The sequence below is a fragment of the Betta splendens genome, chromosome 14 (assembly GCF_900634795.4).
Source record: "Betta splendens chromosome 14, fBetSpl5.4, whole genome shotgun sequence".
NCBI lineage: Eukaryota > Metazoa > Chordata > Actinopteri > Anabantiformes > Osphronemidae > Betta > Betta splendens.
Window position 1 is genome coordinate 9,125,166 of NC_040894.2, and position 26,127 is coordinate 9,151,292.

The window sequence follows — 26,127 nt, forward strand, 5'->3', positions numbered from 1 at the left end:
GGAAGAGATGCAGGAAGGGCCTCTTAGGCTATACAAGGGTTTATTTGCTGCTGAGATGTCAAGCTGTGTGCTATAAAATATTGCTCGGTGATCTCCCCTGGTTAACCCATGTTCAAAGAACTGTAATGGTCTCTCCCATGTCTACTAAAAATGTATCTGTGCTGGCTCTGGGCTAGAAAACCTGGCAGAACGACCAGAACTTTACAAAAAACTTGGTGCCAACAAATTCGGTTTATGTTTTCATAGCAATCAAAAATAAAAAAGTCCAACCTGGTTTCAGACTTTGTCCGTGTAAATTAAGAAGAGGCACTAAACCCGTAATTATTTAACTCGCTCATCTTCCAGCGCTTAGTCACCATAATGTCATATTGGTAATGATTGTAAACCAGGCTCCTTACTGCACAATGTGAAATGGGCTGCCATCACTCACAAATCCATATCACTCCAGAGCAGAAGGTTTAGCCATTTATTATTGACTCACCTAGAAAGAGAGAGAGAGAGACAAAGAAGAACAGCAAGGCCAGAGTTAGTGCATCCAATTTCAGATCATTTCACAGAATCAATTTCTCCTATGGAATTACTGCACATTTGCTGTTTTAATTTGTCCGTATTGTATTTCAAAATAAATAAAAACGTTACTGGTAACGTTACAAAGTGCTGAGGCATTCTGTCGGCGAGGCATCGATAAACGCAGGCGCATTCACACACGACAATCAGCTCTTCTTTCCGCCATAATGGAGAGTAAACAGCGAAGGAGGATCAGAGGAAAGACTATCTGTCGTTTCCTGCTGAGTGACTGATAATAGAGGGGGTGGAAAGTGTGTTTATTGGGAAGAAAGGATGCATGTGTGTATATTTCTGTACGCGCGCTTCCAAGTATGTGTGCAAGTAGTGCAAGTGGGCGGATGAGATCTTGGCATCTTGTGAAATGTTGAGAAATGTGCTTCAGTGTCAGCCATCACTGGCAACTCGCTTTTTCCGCTTTTATTCAATGTCATTGTATTTGACTGTATTTCCATCTATTGATGACGAACTGCGAGATGATGACAAGTCTAATAAATCCATTAGTGACATTTCTTGAAAGCCCGGTTCCACTAGCTGAATAAGTGGCAGATGTGTATGTGGCTACGAGGGAGTTGAAGAAAGGGAAAGGAGGGGAAGATCAGCGTTGGACGGAGAGCGAGTGAAAAGGTAATGAGCCCTGGTCTGAAGTCAAAAGCAAAGTGGAGGCTCATCTCCTCCAATCAGATGATGGCAGAGCCAATGAGGCGCGATGAGGGATCAGTAAGAAACCTCAGTGAGGCAGGAGCTCGCACATTAGCTCGGGTCACCGACATAAAACCCGACATTAGACAGTCTGACTCAAGCCGGCGAACGCGGCGCTCCTCAGCAGGTGGACAGCAGTTACTTCTGTTCAGTAAACACATTAACGCGTCTGTGGATCATCAGGACAAACAACAACTCCCAGCTCCCCCTGCAGCTCTCACATTTGTGGGCCCCCGTTAAAGACACGGATGAAGACGCGCCAATGCGTTAATGGTGTCTCCGCCCGTCCAGAACCATCTGGAGCCGGTGCTGACGAGGGGAGAGTGAACGCGTGCGCCGCTCGTGGCACCGGACTAAAAGCAGGCAGCCGGAGTCAGAACCGGCGCCGACGGATGGGGTGAGAGGCGCACACACAGGCGCCCACCGGGCTTCTCCAGATTTGCCCTGTTAAATAGCAGCATTTACACGGCGGGTCTCTGATGGAGAGCGGCTCCCTGCGTTTGCCCGGGTGTGAAGACGATGGATCCGAGGGCCGCTCAGAGGCCTCGGACGCCGTCGCTGCTGTCAAACGCGCGCACGCCCTCGTCTGCTCGTGAAGGAACGATAAATACCTGGACGCCTGCGAGCGGAATAGCTCAGCTGACTGATTGTAAATCTCCCGGATCATTACGTCTTCCAACACGGATCCAGAGTGAGAGAAGGAACCCGATCCAGCTTAAACCACTGTTATTACACAGTAACAGCTCCACCAGTATTTGTTTTCTTCCAGTATATTGTTGGTAATTTAACCGCTCTGCAAGGACATCGGTGTTAATAACGCTCTGCTCTTCGCTTGAAGATGCTCTATTAATACTGGAGGGGCTAATAGACAGCGGCAGAGTAATGGCGTAATTGTCCAGTGGAGTGTGTGCAAGGCTCAGGAGAGCGAAGGGGAATGTCGGCCTCGCGCGCCGCTTCCGATGAAATACGTCGCCCCGGACGAAAGCGGAGGCGTAAAACCGCGGGACGCTTTCGCGGGGGCCGATTTTCTCACCTCTCCCTCCCACGGCTGTTAAGAATAGAGTGGACGTAAAAAAGGCCCCCGGAGACGGCGACGTGCCGAAGCGCAGTTCACACCGCGCGTAGAGTCAAAGCGACTCCGCTCCGCTGGAAGAGCCTTGTTGGATGTCACTCCTCAAGCTGTTTTACCGAACCAGCACATCTTAAGGGTTTTCATTTCAAGCCTTTGATGCAACACAGAACTGTGAAGTAACGCAATGTTAGTGTGTTGCTCTGGTGCTGTTTTGTAAGAGGAATCTATTAGTTCTTCGTTATTATTGGTCCTCTAGGAATTATCTGGCATTTGGGCCTCATCCATCTCCAAATACCTGTATTTAGTCTAAACCAGTTGGATCTTTCTGTGGGCAGTTGCAGGAGCCAGTATTTTATTCGGGATTGTAATAATCAAGAATGTCTTCGGTGCATCTGCTTTTATCCTTCATTGACCGTTTGAGGCGCCGAAGCCTGCGTTTTGCTATTCAGCGGTTTGACTGAAGGTCTGTACAGGTGGCTTCAGGATTACACTCATGCATGTGGAAACTGTCCCCCGCATTTATTTATGTTACACTTTAAAATTGCGTGTCGGCCTCTTACTTACTGAAGCTTGAATGGGCCTTTAGGAGAATCCAAGCACGAGTAAAGAGGAAAAAGAATGACACATTTTAATTGCATTCCTGGTTTAGAAAAAGAAAAACTAACTCTAAAGCCGTCGAAAGATTGATTCCAGGCTGAGAATCAGCGAGTCACAGTAGCGGTAACATATCAAGGAGATATTGGTGAGACAAGCTCACTGGAGGAAAGACTTGCTACACATTACGATCAGCCAAGACTCAATAAGCTCCTTGCGCCACGTAAAGAAGGCTGTGAAATAGATTAGCTTAAACGACTGCTAAACGCTTGTTCGCGAGTTTTTATAGAGTTTTGAGAGGTGGGAAATCTTGCCAAAGCCATTTGTGCCGCTAGACTCCAGTGATTCTTGGCGGATGCTAATGTACCAAACGTTACACAACTACTGTACAACAGTGTGGAGGCGCCGATGCAGCAGATACGTGACGCGTCTTCGCTAGCTAGAGAGTTCGAGTCAGTAGGAACCATCCACCTTACAGTCGTTATAGGCATGTTTACTTCATATTAGCTGAAATGCTGCGATGCCGTTTGTGGAGCTTTCATTCCCACTGGCAGGAAGTGCGTTCCGTGAGCGCGTCCCTGCTCTCTCGTCCGCGCACACCCACGTGGCGTGTGTTAGCCATGTGCACATATGCAGCGCGCTGCTCCGTCTGAAAGTCTTGGTTAATTTAGACCTCGCTGTCTGTGGAGGCAGCCTGAAAACCTCGGCGCTGTTCCAATCAACTCTGTCAGCAGCCAAAGACTAAATTCTTTCAATTTCCACACTTTGTAGTTCGCTGAGTGTTTCTCTGCTCCTCGCCACAAAGGCCTCGTCCCTTTATGCCCTGACACATAAACACTGCAGAAAAACCCGAGACCCTGTTTGCAGAAAATGGGGCAGTGAAGCGAGCGGTTTTGGTTACATTTGATGTATTTTTCTTGCTAAATGTTGTACTGGTAATGACGAGGGATGAAACAACCTGCTGCTGTAGTCGCTTTTGAGCCTCCCTGGTTGATTTCAGTTTGGTGGGTTACATACAGAACCAGCCTCCTGCTGGAACACCAGTGCTACTGGGATTAGTGCTTGTTTCTACAGCTGCACATCAGCCCTGTTCTCCATAAAAACCTGCACCCCAGCTCTGATTTCAGAGGTCAAATAGAACTAATTTACCAGTGTAAATTACAATGTTTGTTCATGTTCTTTTTATGTGTTACTTGCAAAATTGCACATACTAAAAAGCCCCAGTTCAAGCTTTGCATAAACAATACAGTAAATATGGAATTGCATGAAAAAGTTCATATTTGCTCCCAGCATTTTTTAAACAATTTGAGAGAATAAGAAAAGTGAACATAAAGAGGGGCAATGTTAAAGCGGTGCAGTGGATATACAGCAGCGGCACGTTTACTTTCCCCATGTGGGTGGAATTTATTTATTGGCTTATGATTATGGTCGTATTTAGAGTTTTTTCCAGTGCCTTTAGGATTTGCATCCTATTATCAGCGAACGCCGTGCAGAGCAAAACAGGAAATCGCACACTGATAAATCATGGGAATTCCAGGGTCATACTGAGCAGACAGGACCTTAAATGTCATGTCAATGGGTTGTAGTGAGGTTAAAACCCAGCAAAGCCTCCACACACCACTTCCTATCCCATGCATTGCCAAGCGAGCCTTAATGCAGCTGCATTAAAGCGCTTAAGCCATAGTTTCCCGGCTAAAAACGCATATGCCGCTGAAGTGCTTATTGTGCGTTTCAAGGCATACAGCGCATAATTCATATGCTTATATAACAATCTGGAAGGTGTTAGAATCTTAAATTAGCTGGGAAATAAACAGGAAAAAACACCATCTGTGGTGACTTGACTATTGAAAGATTTTCACCAAAGCGGAGTGATGCAATCAGTCAGTTTGCTCGTATTGCTTCAGATACAGCAGACCCTCAGCCACTACAATACTGCTACTACTATTGTCAGGCTGCTACTGTATCAACATGCTGTGACTCTGTGTAGCTGTACTGTTGTATTACACTGTGTATTATCAAGATAAGCATCAGCGTTTTAAAAATCACATAAAATAGTTTAAAATTAATCAGCTCCATGTTGATATTTGCCGTCAATTCGGAGTCGCGGTTTGTTTAAAACCTCCGTTTCGGGACACTTTAAACCTCACCTCACATGCACACAGGTGCCTGAGAGGCACTTCAAACCCAAAATAAATCTGGGGTCTGGAAATCAGCACATTCGGTTCCTGTGTCAAATCACTGCTGCGCTGAATTAATTCAGCTCCAATTAAACCGCTGGCACATAAACACACATGCAACCGGTCCTTTTCTCCACTCGTCTCTGACACACAAGCGCACACACACACGAGCACAGCTATAGACATTTAAACAGAGAGTGTTGGGTTACTGATAACTGCTCTAATATATTTCTAATGAGGCACCTGCCAGGCTGTAGAGCTGCTAATTTACTAGTAGATTCAGCTGAACAGCTAGACTCTCTTCAGCTCAGCAGGAGACACAGACACATGGTGAGACGGGGAGGTTGAGAGAGGATTTATGGAATTTTTGCATGTCAAAAACTAACAGATGATAAAAAAACAATAATTAGGTTCAACATAAAGAACAAAAGGAATGGTTTGTTCTGAGATGCGCTTCCTGGGAGCGTGGCCGGCTGCGAACGCAGTGAGGACGGACATGAAAAACAGGCTGCTCCGAGCCGCCTTTGTGTTGGATATTAAAACATGACATCGGCGCTTAGATTCCTCTCAGATAATAAAAAATTCATCACCTTCCTTGGATTTATTCACAGGTTTTATAAGTATCCTTTTCGTGATTTAACGTCATTTTTCATGTGAAGTAAGCAAAGCGCTGGAGCAGGTGGGGAGCTAGCACAGTCAATAAAAACATATGGCAGGTGCAGTCACAGCCTGTATTTACTTTTCAGCTTAAATGAGTGAACAACATCTTCTTTAATGGCTGTTCCGTCGGATGCATCACATGCCGCAGCAGGATGGTTTTTTTTTTCCAACCTTTAAAGGTGCAGATTAATGAGCAGGAGAAGCGATGACATGTGGGCGGAGATGGGGCTTCTTCACCGCGTCTCGGCCACGTGAGCGCTTGTTTGACTCTTTACCTGCACCTGGATGACTCTGGCTGCCATCCAATGGCAATTTAAGCCCAACTTCACCCGGAGGTGATGTGGCAGACGCAATCACGTTGGCATCACGGCGTGTGTTGATTCCCTGCATTAAAGTGTATGTTTTTTTTTTTTTTTTTTTAAACGTCCCATTTTAAGATGCTCAGCCTTGTTGGTCTCATGGTGATGCTGGGCAGCCCTTCAGTCTTGAGTCATACTCTTGATCCCTATGAGGTCAATGACATGGAACAAAACTTTTTCTACTCTTTCCTCAACACGTTTAAACCATCATAAAGTACCTCAGACACATGTTCCAGCTTCCAGTGCCTTGTATCTAATGATCATGTATGTACAGTAGGACACATCTAATCACATCACCAAGGGCATGGCTGAGAATGAATGTGTTTTTGGAGAGACAGAGAGAGAGAGAGAGAGAGAGAGAGAGAGAGAGAGAGAGAGAGAGAGAGAGAGAGAGAGAGAGAGAGAGCATGTGCAGAAACAGCAAGGGCAGGAGATGTCGCTGTAGCCAGAAGTGTGAGGAGACAGCAGGTTGCTAAAGAATTGATGAGGAGAGTTGGGACATGTTTCACCTAAGACACTTCCTGCTGAGATACACGTCCTCCATGAGGACTTCCTGTCATCAGTATCATTACGTCCCGCTGAGGTGAGTAGACCAAAGGTACGGGATCTGCTCTGTATCCGTACCTCCCGGCTTGTGCATGGATCCGATAAATGGGAATTCTGTGTTTTTAGAAGGCAAGATTTTGACTTTTGAATCTAATATTACAGTATGTTAATATGAATGATCCCAACAAGTTGCCCATTACTGTACATTACAGTTAGAGCAGTTCTAGTCTGTAAATTTCAATACCACACATGCAACAACAAAAGCTCCTGACAGTAAAACAGAGAATAAAAACAATGCAAACTCCAAAAACCTGCAGGTGGAACGCTTCTTTGTTGGCCCTGGAGAAAAATCTACTGTTGTGTAAACCTCCCTGCAATCTGTCACAACATCACATCAGCAGGTGTTTTGTGATGCAGCAAATCATATTTCAAGGAGAGCTTTTTTTTTTTTTTCCTCTTCTCCAGTAGCCGCACTGCTGTCCTGTCAAATCACAGAACGCTCAGCGGTGACAAGAGCCTATCGGCTGGACACCGGCTCCGATTTAATACTACAGACACAAACTTAATCATGGCGGAATAAAAGGAGCCCATTGAGGAGGCTGTGCAGGCAGCCTGTGTAAAGGAGGCATATGTCTGCCAGCCGCTCCGAGTCCACGAGGCCTATCTGATAATAACAACTGTGGAGGAAATGATAATAAGTGAAGATAAGTGGCGTGAGAAATAACAATACTGTAGCATAGTTTGAAGAGGCAGCGGGAAAAGATTTGACATCATCCCACTCTGATCCTCATTGTCACCACTGTAGCCCTCACAAATGTAACAGCTTCTCATTAAAGGATATAAAATATTATAGAGACAAGAGACTTGACATAAATCAAGGCAACATCAGGCAAACAAAATTAATAAGGCGCTGCAGTGTATGCTAATGAGCGCGATAGACTCACGCGTTTGATCGGAGGGAACTTTTGTTTGCACGACCACTTGTAAAGTGCAAAAACTGAATAAAGTCCTCACTGTAACGGGTCATGAATGCATCTGTCTCCCGGCACAGTGCAATACCTGAGGAAAGGGAAGCATGTACTGAGTCCAACGCTAGCCGGAGCGCTCATGCAAACCGCGTCTACTGTGAGCGCCCCGTGAACAAGGCGGCCGCACTGATCGGATGCTTCGCTGCAGCATCCGTACCAGAAACCGTTTTTTAATATTATTATTGTGACAGAAAACAACCAGGATGAGCTCAAAAGCAGTGGCTGTGACAGTGAAAACGCATCTCTAACAGCACTGTATGGCTGCAGCCAGACCACTTAAGGCTATTTAAACAGAGGACGATACTGTTAAGGACACTGAGCCTGACACTGTGAAATGGCAAGTCTAAATAGTTAAGAGACTCAAAGTGTATATTCAACCCTCACCTGCAGCTTACTTTTTTAGTAACCATGGAAACAAGAGGTTTGACAGTAAAGAAGTAGGACGGGTGAACCGCTGTATGAAGACCAAAGTGTTGTATATTACACATAGATGGATGAAGAGATCAATCTAATTATTAAAGTACAGGGTTCAACACAATCACGCCCCTCACGGCTGTAGAGGCCTCACTGACGACACTCAAGGACCAGGCAGAACTCTTGACAAGCCCAAATATGTTATACAGCGACAACTGGAAAATGTCACCCACTGATAGTGATTCACTTGTGTTAATTCAAGGAAGATAAATGGCTTAAAAGATGAAAAATAATATGTGGATTTGACAGCGGCGGGCGTTTGGCTTGGCCTTTAAATGCCATTCCTCTCAGTATTACCTTTATTTTTAAAGGGACAGACACAGTTATTGATATGTCACATGCTGCAGGAAAGGCAGATCTGAAACTGTGGCAATCTGATATTTGAGCTGATTCTGAATTAAGCGTCTGAAGGGGGGGAAACACACACTGAGCTCATTCTTTTACCCTCATCTAAAAACCATCTGTGCACGTTTGTTCTAATTCGTATATTTATGTGGAATTGACCTGATACATCCGCTGCTGATGTGAAATCGCTCACACCGTCAAGGCTGTTGTTTTGCTTCATCAGAGGCGACAATGCCTCCATTTACATTCGTCTTACGTCGGCTTTGTTCTCATCCCAAGCAATTAAAACGAGTGCGGCGGTATTTACCAGTAAACAGGATGTAATGCGACGACCGCCGGTGCCGCAACCTCCAATCAGACACCTCATTTGGACGTCGAAGACAACGAGGCGGCGTCTCGCGAATGATTAGCGGCGAGAACAAGGAGCGCGCATCATCAAAGAGCAGCTCCGGAGCGCGATGCGACGCGGCGGCGCCGGCGAGCAGCGAGGAGGCATGTTATTTACAGACGCTTTTATTAAAGCCTCTGATCTCCCAGATAGGGAAAATGATTTCCATCTGACCGGGTGACCCTCCAGCCCAGAATCAACAGCGCGCTGCTTAGCAGCCTCTCAGACAACCTAACGCGGTGGTTGGCAGCGCTTTCAAGCCGCGGACACCGCGACGCCGGCTCATCAAGCGCGCATAAAAGAGAGGTGAACTATTTGACTGGGGGAGAAGAAGAAGGAGCCGCGACCAAAGAGTGGAGTCGATGTGCGCGTGAGGAATGTGTTCTGTCAGTGAGCAACCGCCCACGTCTGTCCTGGGAAGGCCGGGCCGCACGCTATTAACCCCATCACTTACAGCGGAGTTGTTGAAACTGAGTATCGATAGAGGTCATTGATTGAATAAACACACCAGTGAGATCGCTTATCTCCCCCCCGGCCTGTTCTGACGCTACCTGTAAATACAGACGCAGGCACAGGTAGAAGCTGTAAATGTTCACACCTCAAGGTTTTGCTGGTCATTGTTGTTTGCCTGGTTCTGCCTTGGACAACTGGTATTTACTTTCCCATGCATGCACTGTACTATGACTGTACATCCACTGCTTTTCTGCTCTTGAACAATGTCGGTGCTGGAAAATGTGCCTTTACTTTCCTGCTAAGTCTGTGGAGAATGATGATCTGAGGTGTTGAATTATCAAGGAGACTGAAGAGTCTTGAAAGTCTTTTATTCTCTAACCTCCCTTTAAGGGTCCAATAACATCAGAGTTTTACTTTCCTGAACTTGAACATTAAAACAGGGTTTTGGTGCCTATCCGAGCTCGACGTGTAGCTTGGAGTCACATGAGCTACTGCCTTGCAACTTAGTGCTGCATACAGTATGTGTGTGTGTGCGTGTGTGTGTGTGTGTTTGTGTGACGAAGCCAAATTCCATTTCAGAGTTGTGCTTTCCAAACGGTTTGCTGATTAAGGCATTTAAAGAAAATTAGCCCCGCAGCCACCATAAATCTCTTAGCTTTTCTTTAATGAATACTGCGCATCTCACATTTCATTTCTCATTTGCATATGAAAAGCATCACCTTCACTTCCACTGTCTCTCCACCCCCTAAACTGAATAGCAAGTCGGTAAATCGACGAGCGAAAACATTTAAGTTCTGATATGCGGCGCCGTTTGTGTCAGCATTTGCATATCAATTTGTACCCGACTCGGAGACTCAAGTGGGCCGACTCGTCGGAACCTCGGTGACCTCTTCCTCCTGATTACAAAGTTATTATGCATCTGCAGATGGCAGATAGTCATGATGCTCTATCATCTCAGATGATCCGCATGAACTTAGCACTATCATTCATCTCTTCGGAGGCTAACTAAATATGATTCTAAATGAGAATAGGAAGAGATGATAAACGCAGCCGGTGTTTCAGTTTGATGAATATTTGGCTTTTTGGGTGTAAACAATCAGGCCTCGGAAGGCTGCGGAGGAGACGGGAGGAATAGAGCAACTTCTGTACGGCCCTAACTTAATGGAAGTTTGAATTACCATTTAAATGGGATTTCTTTTGGGGGAAGGGGAGGCGTCATAGGGAAAGATAAATTACATTGTAAACAATGTCAAAACAGTTTAATGACACATATGAAATCAAAGTACACAGCCTGTACTTTCTTAGCTACTGAGTGATATAAAGAGTGGACTACATAAATAACAAGGCAGCCCCGAGGAAAAATGTGACTATGCAGCCTTGTTTTGTGTCTGGCTGGCCTGCACTTTTAATTGACTTGAATAAAAAACTCAATTACAGCACTCTGGCCACCGGAGGGAGAGAGGGGAAGCAACGGGGAGAGCGAGAGAGAGGAGGATAAGAGGGAGGGAAGGAAGCAGAAAGAGGAGTGAATGAAGCATGAGAGGAATGAAGGAGTTATTGGGTCAGAATGGCACCTCAGGGGGGAATCAGGACAGCAGACAAGCTTTTATACAGGCCAGTCTGTCTAGGGGAATTACACCTCACAGAGAGGTAGAAGAAAGGCGGCTAAAAAGAAAGGCGACAAAGGTAAAGTGCTTTGTCAGTGCCTTCTAAGGCTTTTTATGCATTTATTGTCATTTATCCTCTGTTATTCCACAGAGGCCGACCGAGATACTGATTGAAGGTGAGGGGCATTGAATCAAGTGAAATCAGTAAGCACTCCCACTCAGCTGAGACGCTGATTTAGCTTCCACAGAAGTCGACAGGCTTGTACGAGGAGAGTATTAAAGAGAGGAACACGAATAGATAAGAAGGCAACAGAACAAATGGCGAGTGTGATGCAAGGAGAAAGAAACTGGAGATTCTTTGTAAAAAGAAACATCCTCAGCACCGCACATTGAAACTGTCAGCCCGATAAAGCATGACTGATGATGGTTCTATTGGCACGCTGGTGTGTGTGTGTGTGCGTGTGCATTCATTTTTTATGTGAAGGTGTGTTGTGTGGTGCTGAGGAAGTGTGAGTTTTCCAGATATCCTGAAATCAGAAAACAACAGATTCTTTGTCAGCCCACAGCAGTCAATGCATTGTTTGCGGACAGTGAGCCAATATTTCCGCCTTGTGTGTATGTACTTGTGAGTGCGTGTGTGTGTGAGTGTGTGCGCATGTGTGTGTAGACAGCAAGCTGTTGTTCCCATGGTTGTGTGTTATTGATTAGTCATCTCTGTGGGCAATAGGAGCTGTTATCAGGCCTGACATGGAGACAGACGGGGGTGGATGATGCATGGGACGGGAAAACTGCTCAGACGCAAAGATAATGGAGCTACACACACGCGCTGATACATACACACACGGTGCGAAGATGAACGGCCGCACACTGGCACATGTTACCGCAGATTCTTGCGCACACAATGGGCCTATTACACAACTGAGTGCAAATGTATTGGCAGCAATAGATTTGTTTTCAGCACCATGGACAGCACACTAAATCTTAAGCAATGCCTGTGCCCAGTGCATATGCCTAATGATTATCTATTCTAGCACCCGCAACTACATAAAATCAGCCATTACTCGTGGAAGTTAAGTGCAGATGCCCTCAAGAATTGTACTAAATTTACCAAGTGGAACTAAGAAGTGGAGACAAAACTGAATGTTAAATGAGGTAAAGTCCATACTGTGCTGATCAACCCAGTGCTGCTCATAACCATGTCAGGAGGCTGGCACTCACCTACAAGAGAAAAAGAGAAAGAGAGAAAGGTCAGAGTCAAAGAATCACATACAGTATATACTTTATCCCAGTAGCATCACACTACTGCTATCATGACCAAACAGCATAACATCAAATATTCACACAGCGCAGAGAACTCTGCCGGGGTCATTACAACCTGAAAGACATTTATCTATTTAGGTTCACGCAAGATATCTCTCATATCTGTTCGCCGTTTTTCTATCCGTCCTCTTCCTCCAAACTAAGTGAGTTGTGTGTAAATGTCAGCGGCTGAACTGACTGGCCACGGGGGGCCGACCATGAGCACACAGGGAATAGATTGTCATGGCCTGCACTCTACAATCCTTCTCTTCTCCAGAGGGACAGGTAGACTCGGGTTTTTGTCAGTCAACCGTGAAAATACACAGGGGTCAAGCTTCCCACCATGTCCTCCACTATCTGCAATGGCACGGGCAGGGTTAGCTGCAGCCACGGACCAGATACAGAGAAAGTGATCCATGGAAAGGCATTTCCATAGCAAACGCTCGAAGGCTTTTGGTGTTAGTAGAGTACGGCACAATTTGCACTGAAGCTGTTGTGAAAATGGCTGGATATTAAGTTTTACAAAGACAAGACGAGCCCGATAATAAAAATGATTACACCTCATCTTACATTATAAAAATGCCAATAAAGCAGCTTGCTGTATCAGAACTACATGTAGAATTAGTTACCATTTTAATCTCAGCATCTGGAGGAGCGTCATCATCAGGTCGCATTTCCTTGGACATTTGTTTTTCTCTGTTTTGTGCCAAAGCTCCACAGGCGGATAGGTCATTGCTCAAACCAATACAACAAGCTCCGACTACCAATTAAACCAAGAAGCCACGCCAGCTTATTGTGCAAAACAAAGACTGTCTGCTGCCCATTGTCTAGTTTAAAGAGATAATTGCGAATTACTAGTGGATTCTGTGAAAGCCCCATTAAAATAAACAGAAGAATGCCGTCTCCTGACCAGCACAACTTTCCACCTTCCTTGGCTCGCTGTGATCGATGCGACCTGATAGAAAAGTCTGCTAATAACACAAAGCCCAGCTGAGCCAGAGCTCACCTCATTAAAACCACAAAACCAAAACCAATTACACACATTCTGTATAAACAGGTCCTATTCCAACTTTTTCTGTGATAAATTCCCTCAGAAAAGTAGTTGCAACACGGGCCTTAACTGAGCATCTCACTGAATGTTGTTACAGTCGTTTTTTAAAACAGGCTTGTTATTACTGGAGGCAAAATGACACCAATAACTGCAGAATTTCTGAACTCTCTGTGCACATGATTAACTCTGATTTTCCTAATAATCCCTGTTACAAAACAAATCGATCTGAGAACCAGTGCACTAAACGTGATTTATTACATTAGGAAAGGACAAATGAAAAGCAGGAAGCCGTGTCTGCAGGTCCGCTTCTCAGCCTGCTAGCGCCAGTGACATGTACAGCACCCATGGACAACCTCTAACCGGCCTAATGAACACACACCGCAGCTTCCAGGACGGACATTATGGTCTGTCGTGTCCTCACCTAGAGCAAAATGAATGTAGACATCAACGGAGAGTGCTTCTTATTGGACTGTAGTTATGGCACCTGTCCAGGTCATAATGTAACATCACTAATAATCTCGTGTCAACATTATTTTCTTGCAGAACTATTGAGCCTCTTTTTGCTGTCACTGCGATCTAGCCTGCAGTCCAACATTCCCTCTTCCTTATCAGAGAAGAAAAATACATCTTCTCTGTCATCATATTTATAGCCTGCAGATTTGGACTTCCTGTTTGGCGGATGGATCATGTTTACTGTGCATTGCTGCATTACGTTGCTTCTTTCACACCCCGAAACTAAAAAGACGCAATTTAAATCAGACGGAAGAAATAATAATAAGAATAATAATCCAGAAACGTCCACGTCCTGTGCTAAATACTCTGTTTCTAGAACATTATTAAGCATTTATTGTGGAAGTCTGATATGTAATCCACACAAAAGCAGCAGACCTGCTGTGATCCGCTGTCTATTGAGTCCTCGTCTTGTTATTTAACTGTGTTTCTCTCCAAATTCCAATTAGGGGAGAAAGCTGGAAAGTGCCAGCGCACATTACTGTAGGAGAGAGGCAGAAAAGACGTGGTAACAAAGAAAAGGCTGTGGGGGCATAAACATAAATGTGGACTGACACTGAACTGACCCCGCTGTCTCCTCATATACCAAAAAACAACACAGAACTAAGGCAAATCAAAAGGCATTGTTGCTAAAAACAATGGGGGTTATGTAAGAATCTTATTTGAATATTTACTCAATACAAAGGTTATTGAAATGGTATCAAACCTCTAGCGCTCTACTAATAAATATATATGCATTGATTCCTTGAATACGTAAGTGCTTGCATGCGTATGCACACGTGCCAGATTCTGCTGGTGGCTAAATTAAGAGAATAATTAGTTGTAATGGCGGAAGATGGAGGGAGATATTGCATAATCCACTTTGAATCAATAGAGCCTGTTGTGGCTGCTCTGTTTGTGCCAAGCCTCCCTCGAAAATGTTGACTCGCTCATGTGTCTGACCGGAGCAGGGTGGACTCCCTCCACAGCCAGCGTTTGTCCATCAAAAGGAGCAATGAGCAGAAATGCGGGGAGGACGCGATCTGAGAGGCGCGTGTCTTGTTGTCCCTAACGAGCCACGGCGCCCACCAATGGGAGCCCACGAAAGCGTTTGAGTGACAGGTGGGGTCGGGCCCAGATGCCGCGGGGCAGCGGGTCGTGAGCCCGGCCACCTCCGCGGACAGTAGACGCGGCGCCTGTGCCGGCTGCTTAGCAATGACCCTGAACCCTGACTGGTACAGCAAACGGTGGGTGACCCCGTGGCCCCTGACAGCTCTGAAGCTAATGGGACAGACTGTGGTAGTCTAAATACATTAGCGGGGGCACGGAGGTCAAAAAGTCGCCGGCTGAAAGAAGTTGTTATGTGTCTCTACTGTCCTTTCATGGGCAGTGACACCTCAGTGTTTAGAGAGACCTCGCAGAGAAGTGCTGCTGTTATTATATAGAGGTAAATGGCTGCTTTGTACGTAGGGCCCATCCATAAAACATGCCTCTCATTGTGTGTGTGCATGTGTTTGTGTGTCCACATATGCGTGCATGAGTGTATTGATTTTTCTTTGCGCCTCTTTTCTCATCTTTACTTCGCTGGCATACCTGTATTTTTCTATTTGTTTGTGGACATGTTCTCAGAATTCACTCTGATGGAAAATGCAATCCCGTCCTCATCCCCTTACTTTCTTGCTTTTTTTCTAACTAATAGAAATTCTGTTAGTATGTTTGTACGGGGATGAGAGATGAAAATGATTTTGTGGAGAGGAAGAAAGATGGCGGTGGGAAAGGGAGGGAGTGGGCGATAAAAAAAAAAGAAAAAAAGGCAGAGGATAGAAAATCGATGAGAGATGAAATATATCAGAACTCCTGGAGCAAGGTCAAGAGGATATGATCTCTCACGACGCACAGTTGTGCCTCACTGAGCCGGAGGGAGCCGGCGAGATGGAGAGAGAGCGGAGCGAGACAAAGAGAGGGAGGACGAGGGAAGGAAGGAGTCACGGAGAGAGGGAGACGAAGGCGGGGGGGCAGGACAGGCACTACTCTCCCTGAGAGAAGCCACTGTCCATTTATCAAAACCAGCATCCCACTCAAAGCCCGCGTTTGTCCACGAGGTCACGGGTTCTGTTACCACAAGCGGCCGACACGGAGCCCGCTCACGTTCACACAAAAGGACCCGCTCCAAAATGTGGGAATTAATCTTTCTTCAGTCGACTTCCTTCCCACGCCGACTGATCCAGTAGCAAAGTGGCCACAGGGCCCGGATGCTGATGCGCAGGCAGCATCTCCAGCGCGGTTCTGGGCCCGGGTTTCCATACGAGACCATTAGAGCCCGGCTCTCGCCTCCTACGGAGAGCAGAGCTGCATCGCATCTGTCTGCAGCTGCCTCCCCGCAAACACTCAACCAATTAAAGAGCCATTAGTCCTCATACGTGGTGGGTGGTGAGTGGGTCAGCATTACCATTTGTTTCTTGCACTTATTGTCTAGATTGATGCAGGTCTTTCAGGGCACGTGAACTCATTCGTTTACGCGTTTGCCCGCGCCAGGAAACGTCCACCGTGACCTCCGCTTTTCCTCGTGGCCCCGCTCCCCCCTCTATGTAACATTCATTAGCCGCTCCAGTCGCCGTCATACAATTTTAATTCCTAATAAGGATAGAAGTAGGTCATTCGACAAACATGTCACATCTGCTCCATCAAGGCCGCGGCTCCTTTTAGCATCAATGTTTCATTAGCGCCTAACACGAGAACAGAGGCTGGAGGTAGCAACGCGTGAACCGCGCCCGAAACGCAGCTAAACGCACCGCCGGCGCCTCGCGGCCTCGCCGCCGCTTCCGAACGCTACGCGCGCAGGCAGCGAGTACGACATGAGACGCGTGCATCATCACAGCGGCGGCGGTTTCATCTTTTTCGTGGAAGTGCACAAACAAATACCTCCAGCGGCGCTGCGTTACATAAAAGCCCTCCTCTGCGCCGCTCGGCTTCCGCGCTCGGCGTCGAAACGCGAGACAAAGGGACCAGATGAGCCGCAGACGCTCTCAGAGCTAGCCAGGTGTCGACGGCCCCCTGTGGGGTCCTCTGTCCCCCATGGCCGACCCGGGGGAGGCGGCGGGTCCCCAGAGTGGCCCGTGTCTGTCCACCAACTGGCGGAGTAATTGCACAGTTAATGATGATCACACACACACATGCACGTCTGCACAGGCAGTTGTCCTTTCAAGATGTATTTCACAGTTCATTAGCAGATACAGTAAAGCAGAAGCCAGAGGCCCTGGGTTGTATTTATATTGTCTGTGCCTATGTTGTATTTATAATTTAGTGTAACACATTCAGTGCTGTGTTTCCCTATGTATAATGTATTTGCGTTCATGGGTATTTAGTTGTGTATTTCTGTTTGTATTTCTCCCTGTGGAGCCTCGTAGCCCGTAGCTACTCGGCTTTGTCTGCATCCGCTGCTGGAGACGACACGCTGGCTTTTTAAATCTCCATGTCCAACAGCAGCCGCTCGCTGCTCCCGCGCCGCTCGCAGCCATTCGTTTTGGGCCCGGCGGGTCCACAGCGGCGGCGCATATTCAGATTGTCAGTGAACGCAGCACCTACTGTGCAGAGACTGAATACTGTGAAGTTTGAGGGTTGTTTAGAAAGGTTTTCTATTGATATTCAGCTATCCACTCCATTGTTCAATACAGTTAAAGATGCACCGAGCAAAATGCACTTGAGCAGTTACTCTGACTGTGGCTCTGTGCTGCTCAAGGTTGAAACATGAAGAGAAGCCTTAAAGCACAATCTAAGCAAACGCGTCCATCTGAACGACACTCACAGCTATGACTAAACAAAAAAAGTACGTTTCCCAGCAGACTCGCTTTTTGCAAACAACAGAGCTTGATCCAGATGGGGAGCAGAGGAGAAGGGGGGGGGGCACTCAGACAACCGCTGTCTCTTCCACTTACTGTTACAAGTAGAATATTTATACATGCCTCAGTGCCCAACACAAAAACACTGGAAGTCATTCTCTCTGCCCCCTCTCTCTCTCTCTCTGTCTCTCGCCCTCTCGCTCTCTCTCTATCTCTCTCCTGCCTCGCTCTTCCCCTCACTCACTTGCTCTTATGCGTGCGCGCTTGTGAGCAAGTAATGTTGTCCACTTAGGCAAAAACAAAGTAAGCAAGATACTGGCCCTCCACGACACAGCATGTCAAATATTCCTCTCAGAGGATGAATGCATGCCTGCGTTAATTGAGAGGTAAGAGCTTTTGAAAGTGACACAGTCTTCCACTCTCACAGAAACTTCCTTATCAACAGCCTCGGATGCAAAAAAACAAAACAATTACTGCTTCAATTGGTGACAGGAACCAGGATTATGAGTGCTAATGAGCGCAATCAACAACACTTGAACTGTCTGCAAGTGTTGGTGCACATGACTGCTTCTGAGCGTATGCGCCTCTGGATTTCTTCTCTGCTTCTCCACCAGTGACACATTCTAAGCTGGGAGCAAATGTGGATGTGTTGCACAGTGGCCGCTGCAGTGTGTATAGATATGTGAGTGCAATAATGTGTTGCTAAGCGTGCGTGTGAGGGACCTGCACAGACAGTATATTCTCATATATAGGACATATAGAAAAAGATAGAAGTCAGCCAACTTTCTGCACAACCTTTAGCATCAGCCCATTTGGACGATGCTACAAAACAATGTGTTAAAATGCAAGCACCATTCTAACAACATGTATCTCTTGCAAACAAGAGCAACCCAGTCCCTTAGCTGCTCCCGCCTTTGTTCCCCTTTTAGTAGTGACAAGCCCAGACGGCGGTGGATGTGGATACAGGAAGGGGAGCTGCCTGCCTGTGTCCTATTTGTAGCGGTTGCCAGACTCCATAAAATCCCCCTCTAGTTGTGAAGAATATGTCGCCCACCCACTGACAGCCTCCTCAGCTTGACACACTCTGCATAGCCAGTGGGAGATAGTGGAAAGAGATACGCAGCCCAGCTGGGTTAATCCTGTTACACAGTGATACGCAGACCACAGTCTCACCTAGAGACACATACAGAAAGCACGCAATACCTTAAAGAGGAGAACAGATGCAGTTACATCACCTGGAATTGTACAGTTCATGCATTTCAGTTTCCATGGGGTTGCTCAAACACGGGCGGAGGATGTGCGTTATTACCAAATACACATTCATCACCCAGAAAGATTCCAGTCCGAACGCATCAATCTCTTTAAAATGATGTCGACTTGATTAATAAAAATTCAGGAACAGTCTTTTCCAAAGGCCGTGATGTATTCAGCCTCTTAAAACACGCTGCAAGTTACACATTAATATTCTTCAAGCACATGCTTTTATATTGAAAAAGAATGAAGTCTATTTAGAAAAGCAAGTGAGATGGAAACAAAAATTAATGGGGAGAAAGTGACCATACGCATACAATGAATTTCAATTACGTGCGTTTGCGGCTGAGCTTGAACAGCGGCTCTGCGCGGAGGCTGTGGCACCCGGGAGGAGCGTTCAGCTACGAAATTCTATTTACATGCTAGCAAGAGTGTGATGAAGGGTTGTGGTGTTATTTAAGGAGGGTCAGTGCAAGAACCAGACTCGCTCGTGTTGGACCTGCGGCCCAGATGTGTGACCTTTGGGACCACATTTAGAACACAGAACTCATCTTCTTCCTGTTCTATGACTCACTGTTGCAGCGCGTGATCCGACGCCACCGAACCTTCACAACGGGAGCAACGCGGCGGCGGCGGCGACTGCACGTGAGGGAACACGCAGTCAAACCTAAAGCTAGCGAACGGGAAGTGCACTTCAATCGCGCTTCCATTAGTCACATAGCAACGGCGGCCTCCGTCGCCAGCGCTTCCCGAAAGCATCTGTTAAAAGAAGGGGTCGCTGCGGTGGGAGAAACCCACAAATCCCCCTCCGCCGCCGAGTAAAACGGCTCCTGTGTTTTGCTTTGCCTTGACATTTCAGCGTCAGTCAGTATTTACTGTAACTCCGCGCCTCAGCTCTATTATTACATCATTTACCCATTAACACTCGCGTGAGGGGGGGGGTTCATTCAGCCGCACGCGCTCGCCTCCCCGACGTCCCGCTTCGGGGTTTCAAGCAGCGGTGGAGGTGCGGCCCGGCCGCTTCCTGTCACTCCGTCAGCCGGTCCGCTGTCCCGCTCTGTGTTAACATGCGAGTCGCTCTCCGGCAGGCATTAACATGCAGGGCCAGCAGCCACTAGGTGGGCCTGAGCAGAGCCCAAGGCAGGTGGCAGATAGTCAATGTGCACGCTCCTAAATCATTCATGTGACTGGGTGGAGTGTTTGTAGGGAAAGAAAAGCCAGGCTTATATTGATGTTACATTATCAGGATAGAAGAAGCGGAGTGAAACGCCGCGGAAGGCGGCGGCGGCTATAACTCATTTGTGTATTCCTTCTCGCCATATGGGTCCTGTCGGTGGAGCGAGAGAGGGAGAGAGAGAGGGGAGCTAAACAAATGTGGGAAAAAGAAAAAGGGGGCGAGGATGGCGAGCGCGGGGGGGAGGGAGGGGGGGAGGATGGAGAGATGAGAGCGAGGAAGGAAAGGTGAAGCTGACATTCTTGAGAAGGGGCCAGGGTTTGTTAATGAATTAGTATGCATGGCTGGTACCGCACAATGACCTCCAGCGAGCAGCTGACACGGCGCAGACACTAGACTGAAACTAACACTAACACCGCGAATTATTACCTTTTCATTATGGAAATTAGCCTTTCCTTCTCATTCCTCCCACTCTGTCTCCGTCTCGCCGCTCGCACCTCCTCGTTCTCCCGCTCCTCGCGTCGCCTCGCTCGCTCTGCTATACTGAAGGAAGAGTGGTGTTGACTCTGAAAAGCAATTACCTGTCATTTACCTGTCTTTCTCTCCCTCTGATAATGAATTTCAAGTGAAAGGTGAAATCATTATCTTTTCACTCACAGAATCAAAGCTGTGGGAGGGGACAGCCCCTGTCACAATATGTGCGGTGCCATATGGGATTAAAGGATCCTCAGTGGCACATGTGCCCACGTACAGTGTGCGCACTAACACACACGGCGCTAAGTTGCTTTTTGAACTGCATTTGCATGAAGAACACCTCGACATGAGCAGAACTGTCACAGCGGCGGGTCTTCGTGCAACCTGTTGGTGCGCGTGATGCTAAAAGTCAGCTTTAGGTCCGTCGGAGAAACTTATCGGGTCGAGCAGCTAATCACATAGTCAAACACAGGGCCTGTAGTATGAAATCGGTGCCACAGAACAATGAAAAGTATGCAAACGCTTGACCACAAGAAGCATCAAAAAGCAAACACGTAATATACGTTACAGTTCCATTGCTTCATATTAGTTCACAACACAATTATGGTTAGTGTGAGTCAAAGGAAAAACAAATCATGCTTCTCTTGTTTTCTTTGCACTGTTCGTTACACTTAGTCAGTCAGCGTGTGAATGCAAAGTGTGTGTGTGTGTGTGTGTGTGTGTGTGTGTGTGTGTGTGTGTGTGTGTGTTGAGGGATGTTGCTCGAGCTCTCACCGCAGGCAGTAGCTCAATGTGAAAATAGAACGGGCAGTCAGTTGGGGGGGGGGGGGGGGGGGGGGGGGGGACAATTAGACGGAAGGTGGGAAGTGGGTGCGTTTTGGGAGAAAGCGGCCGCTGCTTGTTGCCGCTTCCTCCCTGTGGCGCTTCGAGGGAACAGCCTCGTGCTGCAGGCGACGAGAGAAGGGCTTTAAAAGGCAAACTGTGGCATACGCGCGAGCACCTGCCCCTCAGACTGCAGCGCCGCAGACTGAGTGATGAGAATGAAACACTAAGCAATAGAAATGATTGTTATAATAAATGACTTCTATATTGACCTACATACAGATCTTTGACTATTTGCACATGCATATTTAATCTAGTTCATTTCTTTAATTCTTCCATTCATGCTTGTGCAGTCTAATATCCTACTGCATCAGTGATGCTGGCATCCTTTACTCGTCCCACTGGATTAATACCACTCAGAACTAATGAGCACAGGAGGAATGTTTGTTTTATTCATCAACAGAAATAGAGACTCCAACGGCCTGCAGCAATGCAGCTTATACAGAGAGTGAAGCTGATGGAGCACCAGCGACACAGACCCACAGGTAAAGAGTTGCACGCTGGCATCTGAATATCAGGAACCACAACGAGAGCGACTTAACATTAGACTGATGAGAGGACTCCACGTTGGACTCATAAAAACACGCAGGAAAAGACATATTTACACTCATATACTGTATATAAAGAACTGAAAACATAACCTATTTTGCACGTTGGGCCAATTATGACTCAACACAGTGACTGTCTGCTAGACACCGCACGTTAGAGAGAACTTTACCTTTGTGTTTATCTAATAAAGTATCAGTAGGAAAACAGTCAAAGCCAACTCTTACCCCTGATACTTCCTGGTGTTGAAAAAAATAAAGGAGAAACAAGAAGACTTTCTTTTGAAATCCAAATTCTTGCCACCTCTCTCTCCCTCTCTCTCTCTCGCTCTCATGGCCTATTTTTCCACCAGCAAAAGTTGGTATTATGCAAATGATCAGCAATGCTAATGTTTGAAGGCTGGCACAGGCCTCATTTGCATATGGCAGCACACTCACCCAGTGAAGCAGCGTGACACGCTGACCCTGGTCAGGTTGCCAGGGGAACCCCCCCCTCACCACACACACACACACACACACACACACACGCTCCTTTAGCCTGACTACAGAAATGTTGGTCATCTCCACTGTACTGTACTCCACTAATTCCCAACGAAGGGTTAACGAGCCGGTCCAGCGTAGCATGTGAAGGCCGACCCTCGGTCCCGGGGCAGCCATGATGCCGTGATCCAACAGGCACAACATGTCAGCAGCGCTCGCCGGCTTCTGCGGCTCCCACAGCCACTCAGCTCCCATTTTAAAAACCAAAGCCTTGTAGCTGGATTATCCACAACAACGGACTCAGTCGAGCTTTTGGTTCATTTTACAGTGGAATGAGACGGGGGCTCCGCTCCTCTTGCCGCCGTCTAAACAAACACGCGTTTCCATGTTACTATTCTCCTCCCAGCGACGTACGGACGCAGACGGAGAAGTTCGCGGTGATAGATTCAGGCGAACGCACTAACGCGATCCGTTTCCCCCAACAGAACAATGGCTGACAGGGATGGATGTTCTGGATCGGAGCTGCTTAAGGATTACGTGAATGGGTGTTCTCAGCATACGATAAGCCAATAAGACCTTTTCTTGGACAGCGCATTTGGGCTGCCGGGATGTCACTTTGGAGAATCCTCTTTGCGTCAGAACGTCTACGCACGTATCAAAAGTGACACTTGCGCAAATTTGCTGAGAAAATAAAGAGAGAGAATGAAAGAGTTATAATATGGATGGAGAAAAGGGAGGAGACGAGGGAGCGAGGCGAAGGGAGGAGCCGGTTGCGGATGTCTGACTCCACGGGTCTGTTCTGTTTATTTATCTGCTTCTATATGCCCACACAAACAGGAACCGGCACTCTTTGTAATAGCTTGACACCGTGTACAGTGTATTTTCACCCGGGTTATCATTCATTCAGTCCTTCTCCATCTCTTCACTCCCACGTCGTTTCTGGTTCACCGCCGTTGCCTGACACGTCTCCCTCTATTCCGCTTCTCTTTTGGCAAGAGGCCCGGCGAACGATCGCGACTGGTTGCGACCCAAGTCCACGCCGTCGGTGTTCAGGTTGATTTAAGGATGTGATTCGGTGTTAATGTGGACTGAACCAAGTCTCTGACTTTGACGCAGAGGGTTCGGAAATTGGGCTAATGAAGAAGGATTGATTGCAATCGGAGGCAAGCAGCAAGAACGTGCTTATTGTTTCATAAATTTCTCCATCGTAAAATCAAAATGCAGAGATGAAAAATGGGATGGATGCATGAAGATGAATGTCTTGACTAGAAGAAGTCCCTAAAGAGACAATGTAGAAAGAAATCATCAGCTTCATAACAACATCCATATTATAATTATCACTAATCTGAGCATTGACGTGATAAATAAGTAACTGAAACAATTATTATATTGCATTAGTGGATCAGATAAGTTCTTTTGCCAATCTGTACTGTGAACTCTTATCTGAACTGACTTTTTGACTTGTATATTCATGATGTAAGTGTATGTGTGTGAGAAACGGAGGTGAAGGACCTCGCTTTACAAGGAGCAGTAGCCACGTTCAGCCCACGGGCCTCCCCTGCCCTTCATCACAGTAGATGCCCTTAAGTCCTGCTCGTCCACCCCATGTAAATGAATTTCACAGATTCATTAGCCCTGGAAACCAAGGTTAATCAGAGCATCATCTGGTTAAGAAAGCGGGAGAGAAGCAGCGTCGAGGGACTTCTCCAGTACTTTAGGAGTCAGATGCAGGAAGTCTTCCAGTAAAAACTCTGCCGAGTTACTTTGGACTTTAAAAACAATTGGAATCCGGCTCCTGCATTAGATCTCCACCGTGAGATGTTGATGGCGGCTCTAATTCAGTTTTGTGATGAGGCTCTGGGGAGATGCATAAAGCTTCCGTTATGGCGGCTATGGCTGGAGGCGTGGAGAGTCACAGTCGGCGCTGATGTGCTGCAAAGAACATCCATTTGTTTGTCTCATGTCTTATTGGAGTCTGCAGCACATGCACTTTTTCCATTCTTTCACCCATATTTCTTGTTTATGACTTTTCTTTCATTAGAGTGGCTTTTTAATTACTGTTCCCTGTCTCTTTATGGCCTTGTTTTTTTCTGCTTTTATCGAAGTACTTCTTTGATAGTTTTATAAGTTGCACCAGTGGCTGTGTGGTAAGCAGATTAATAGGAGAGTAATGTCATTAAAATGGTAATGTGCAGACTTGGGCGAGGTGCTGAAAACAATAATACTCCACTTGATTAATGACACTCTAAAGCACAGGCATGCACAACACATCTACACACAGTCAGACACACTAAGTGTTGTCATGACTTTACTTTTTCAAACAACTTATTCCATTTACAAACACTGTTAGGATCAAGTAAGCACCTCAGGATGGTTCCGCTATAGTGTTACAGCACAGGCCGCATTCACAGTCCATTTATCCAAAGCAGAAGCAGATATTGTACTTTAACTGCTACATTGATTTGATAATCCACCTGGAGGTAGAATCATGAAACCTGATCGATCCCTGGAGTGAAATTCACAGGCTCCCCAGCAGCACGTAGGTCATATAAAGTATAAATATTAAATAAACAGATACGCTGTGTTAAAATAAGAACCATCGATGGCTGCTGCAGCCTCACAATGATACACACATTAATGCATTAGTACTGTATGATCCAATGTCATCCACTGATGTGAAATGGCTCATTGTGAGTATTGTGTAACAAGGACGTGCACTTTAAATGCAGGATGTTTACTTTTAGTATTTTTACTCTTACTTTTACTTTACTTGTAGTATTTCCACCACAAAACGTGCACCTTTTGTACTTTTCAATACTTTTAAAAGATTCAGTCTCACTTTATAAAGTCAGTGCGTCAGTTTCACTGAATGCACAGAGAAAAAGAAGAGCGATCACATGTACACAAACGGCACAATGGGCCTGAGATGGCATTATGCAGTGTTGTTGTGGATGGTTGTCTAATGAAATCTGGAGCTGTCTGTCTGCCATAAACAACTCATGGTTTCCAACCACAAAGACAGAGTGGGTGAAAACAAAACAAAATGAAGACAGAAAGCCAGTAGAGAATAAAGCGCTGGGAAATGTTTTGATATATAAAACATGGACAAATCACTGGCTCCTGGCTTTAGTTTGTTTTCCACACTATGGTAGAGAATTACAGTTTGAAATAATAATAAGTTCGAAATGTTTTAGCTTTTGCAACATTAAAAACAATTGCCTGTGTGATGAGTTGAATGTGCTGTTTACACGCCGAGATTGCAAAAATCCTAAGTCGCGAGAGCCACAAGAAAGGAAACCGCTGCAGCTCCAGTTACTGTACGACCCCAGGGTTTAGCAGAAATGTGGTTCAGAGTCCCAGGGTCAAACCGGGTCATGGGAGTTGTGTTTAGAGGCAAAGTGACAGCTTAGAAGCGGTAAACAGCTTTCGATCCGGTGAACTGCACAGTTTGTTGGAGTCGTCGTCTCTATGATTCACTGTGTCTGTATGTTTTCGTAGCAAATGGTCGAATAATGAGTCGCGCTGACAGGAACGGTCTGAATTCATTGTCTCGCTCAGGCTCTCAGCATGCAAAGACATTTTCACAGCCATGTGTGTTGACGGTGGCTCTGTAGGAATAAATCAAGCTCCCGGGTTACTGTACAGCACAACACCCCGTGGTCCACTCCTCTGTA

At 46.4% G+C, this 26,127-nt stretch overlaps 1 protein-coding gene across 5 annotated transcripts in view; it reads right to left on the reverse strand.

Moving 5' to 3' along the window:
- LOC114869440 (cell adhesion molecule 2-like) overlaps nt 1-26,127 on the reverse strand; it is a 135,289-nt gene that overhangs the window by 93,397 nt on the left and 15,765 nt on the right. The window contains exon 1 of one of the 5 annotated variants that reach the window (XM_029173689.3): nt 20,502-20,603. The exons of 2 other annotated variants lie outside the window; for them this stretch is intronic. Coding sequence is in view for 2 of the 3 variants with exons in the window: in XM_029173687.2 (XP_029029520.1) it covers nt 399-423 (25 nt within the window). In the remaining variant the exon portion in view is untranslated. Of the gene's footprint in view, nt 1-398; nt 439-12,134; nt 12,157-20,501; nt 20,604-26,127 lie in introns of those variants that run through there. 2 more of the 5 variants (XM_055514424.1, XM_029173687.2) reach the window with 2 other exon arrangements.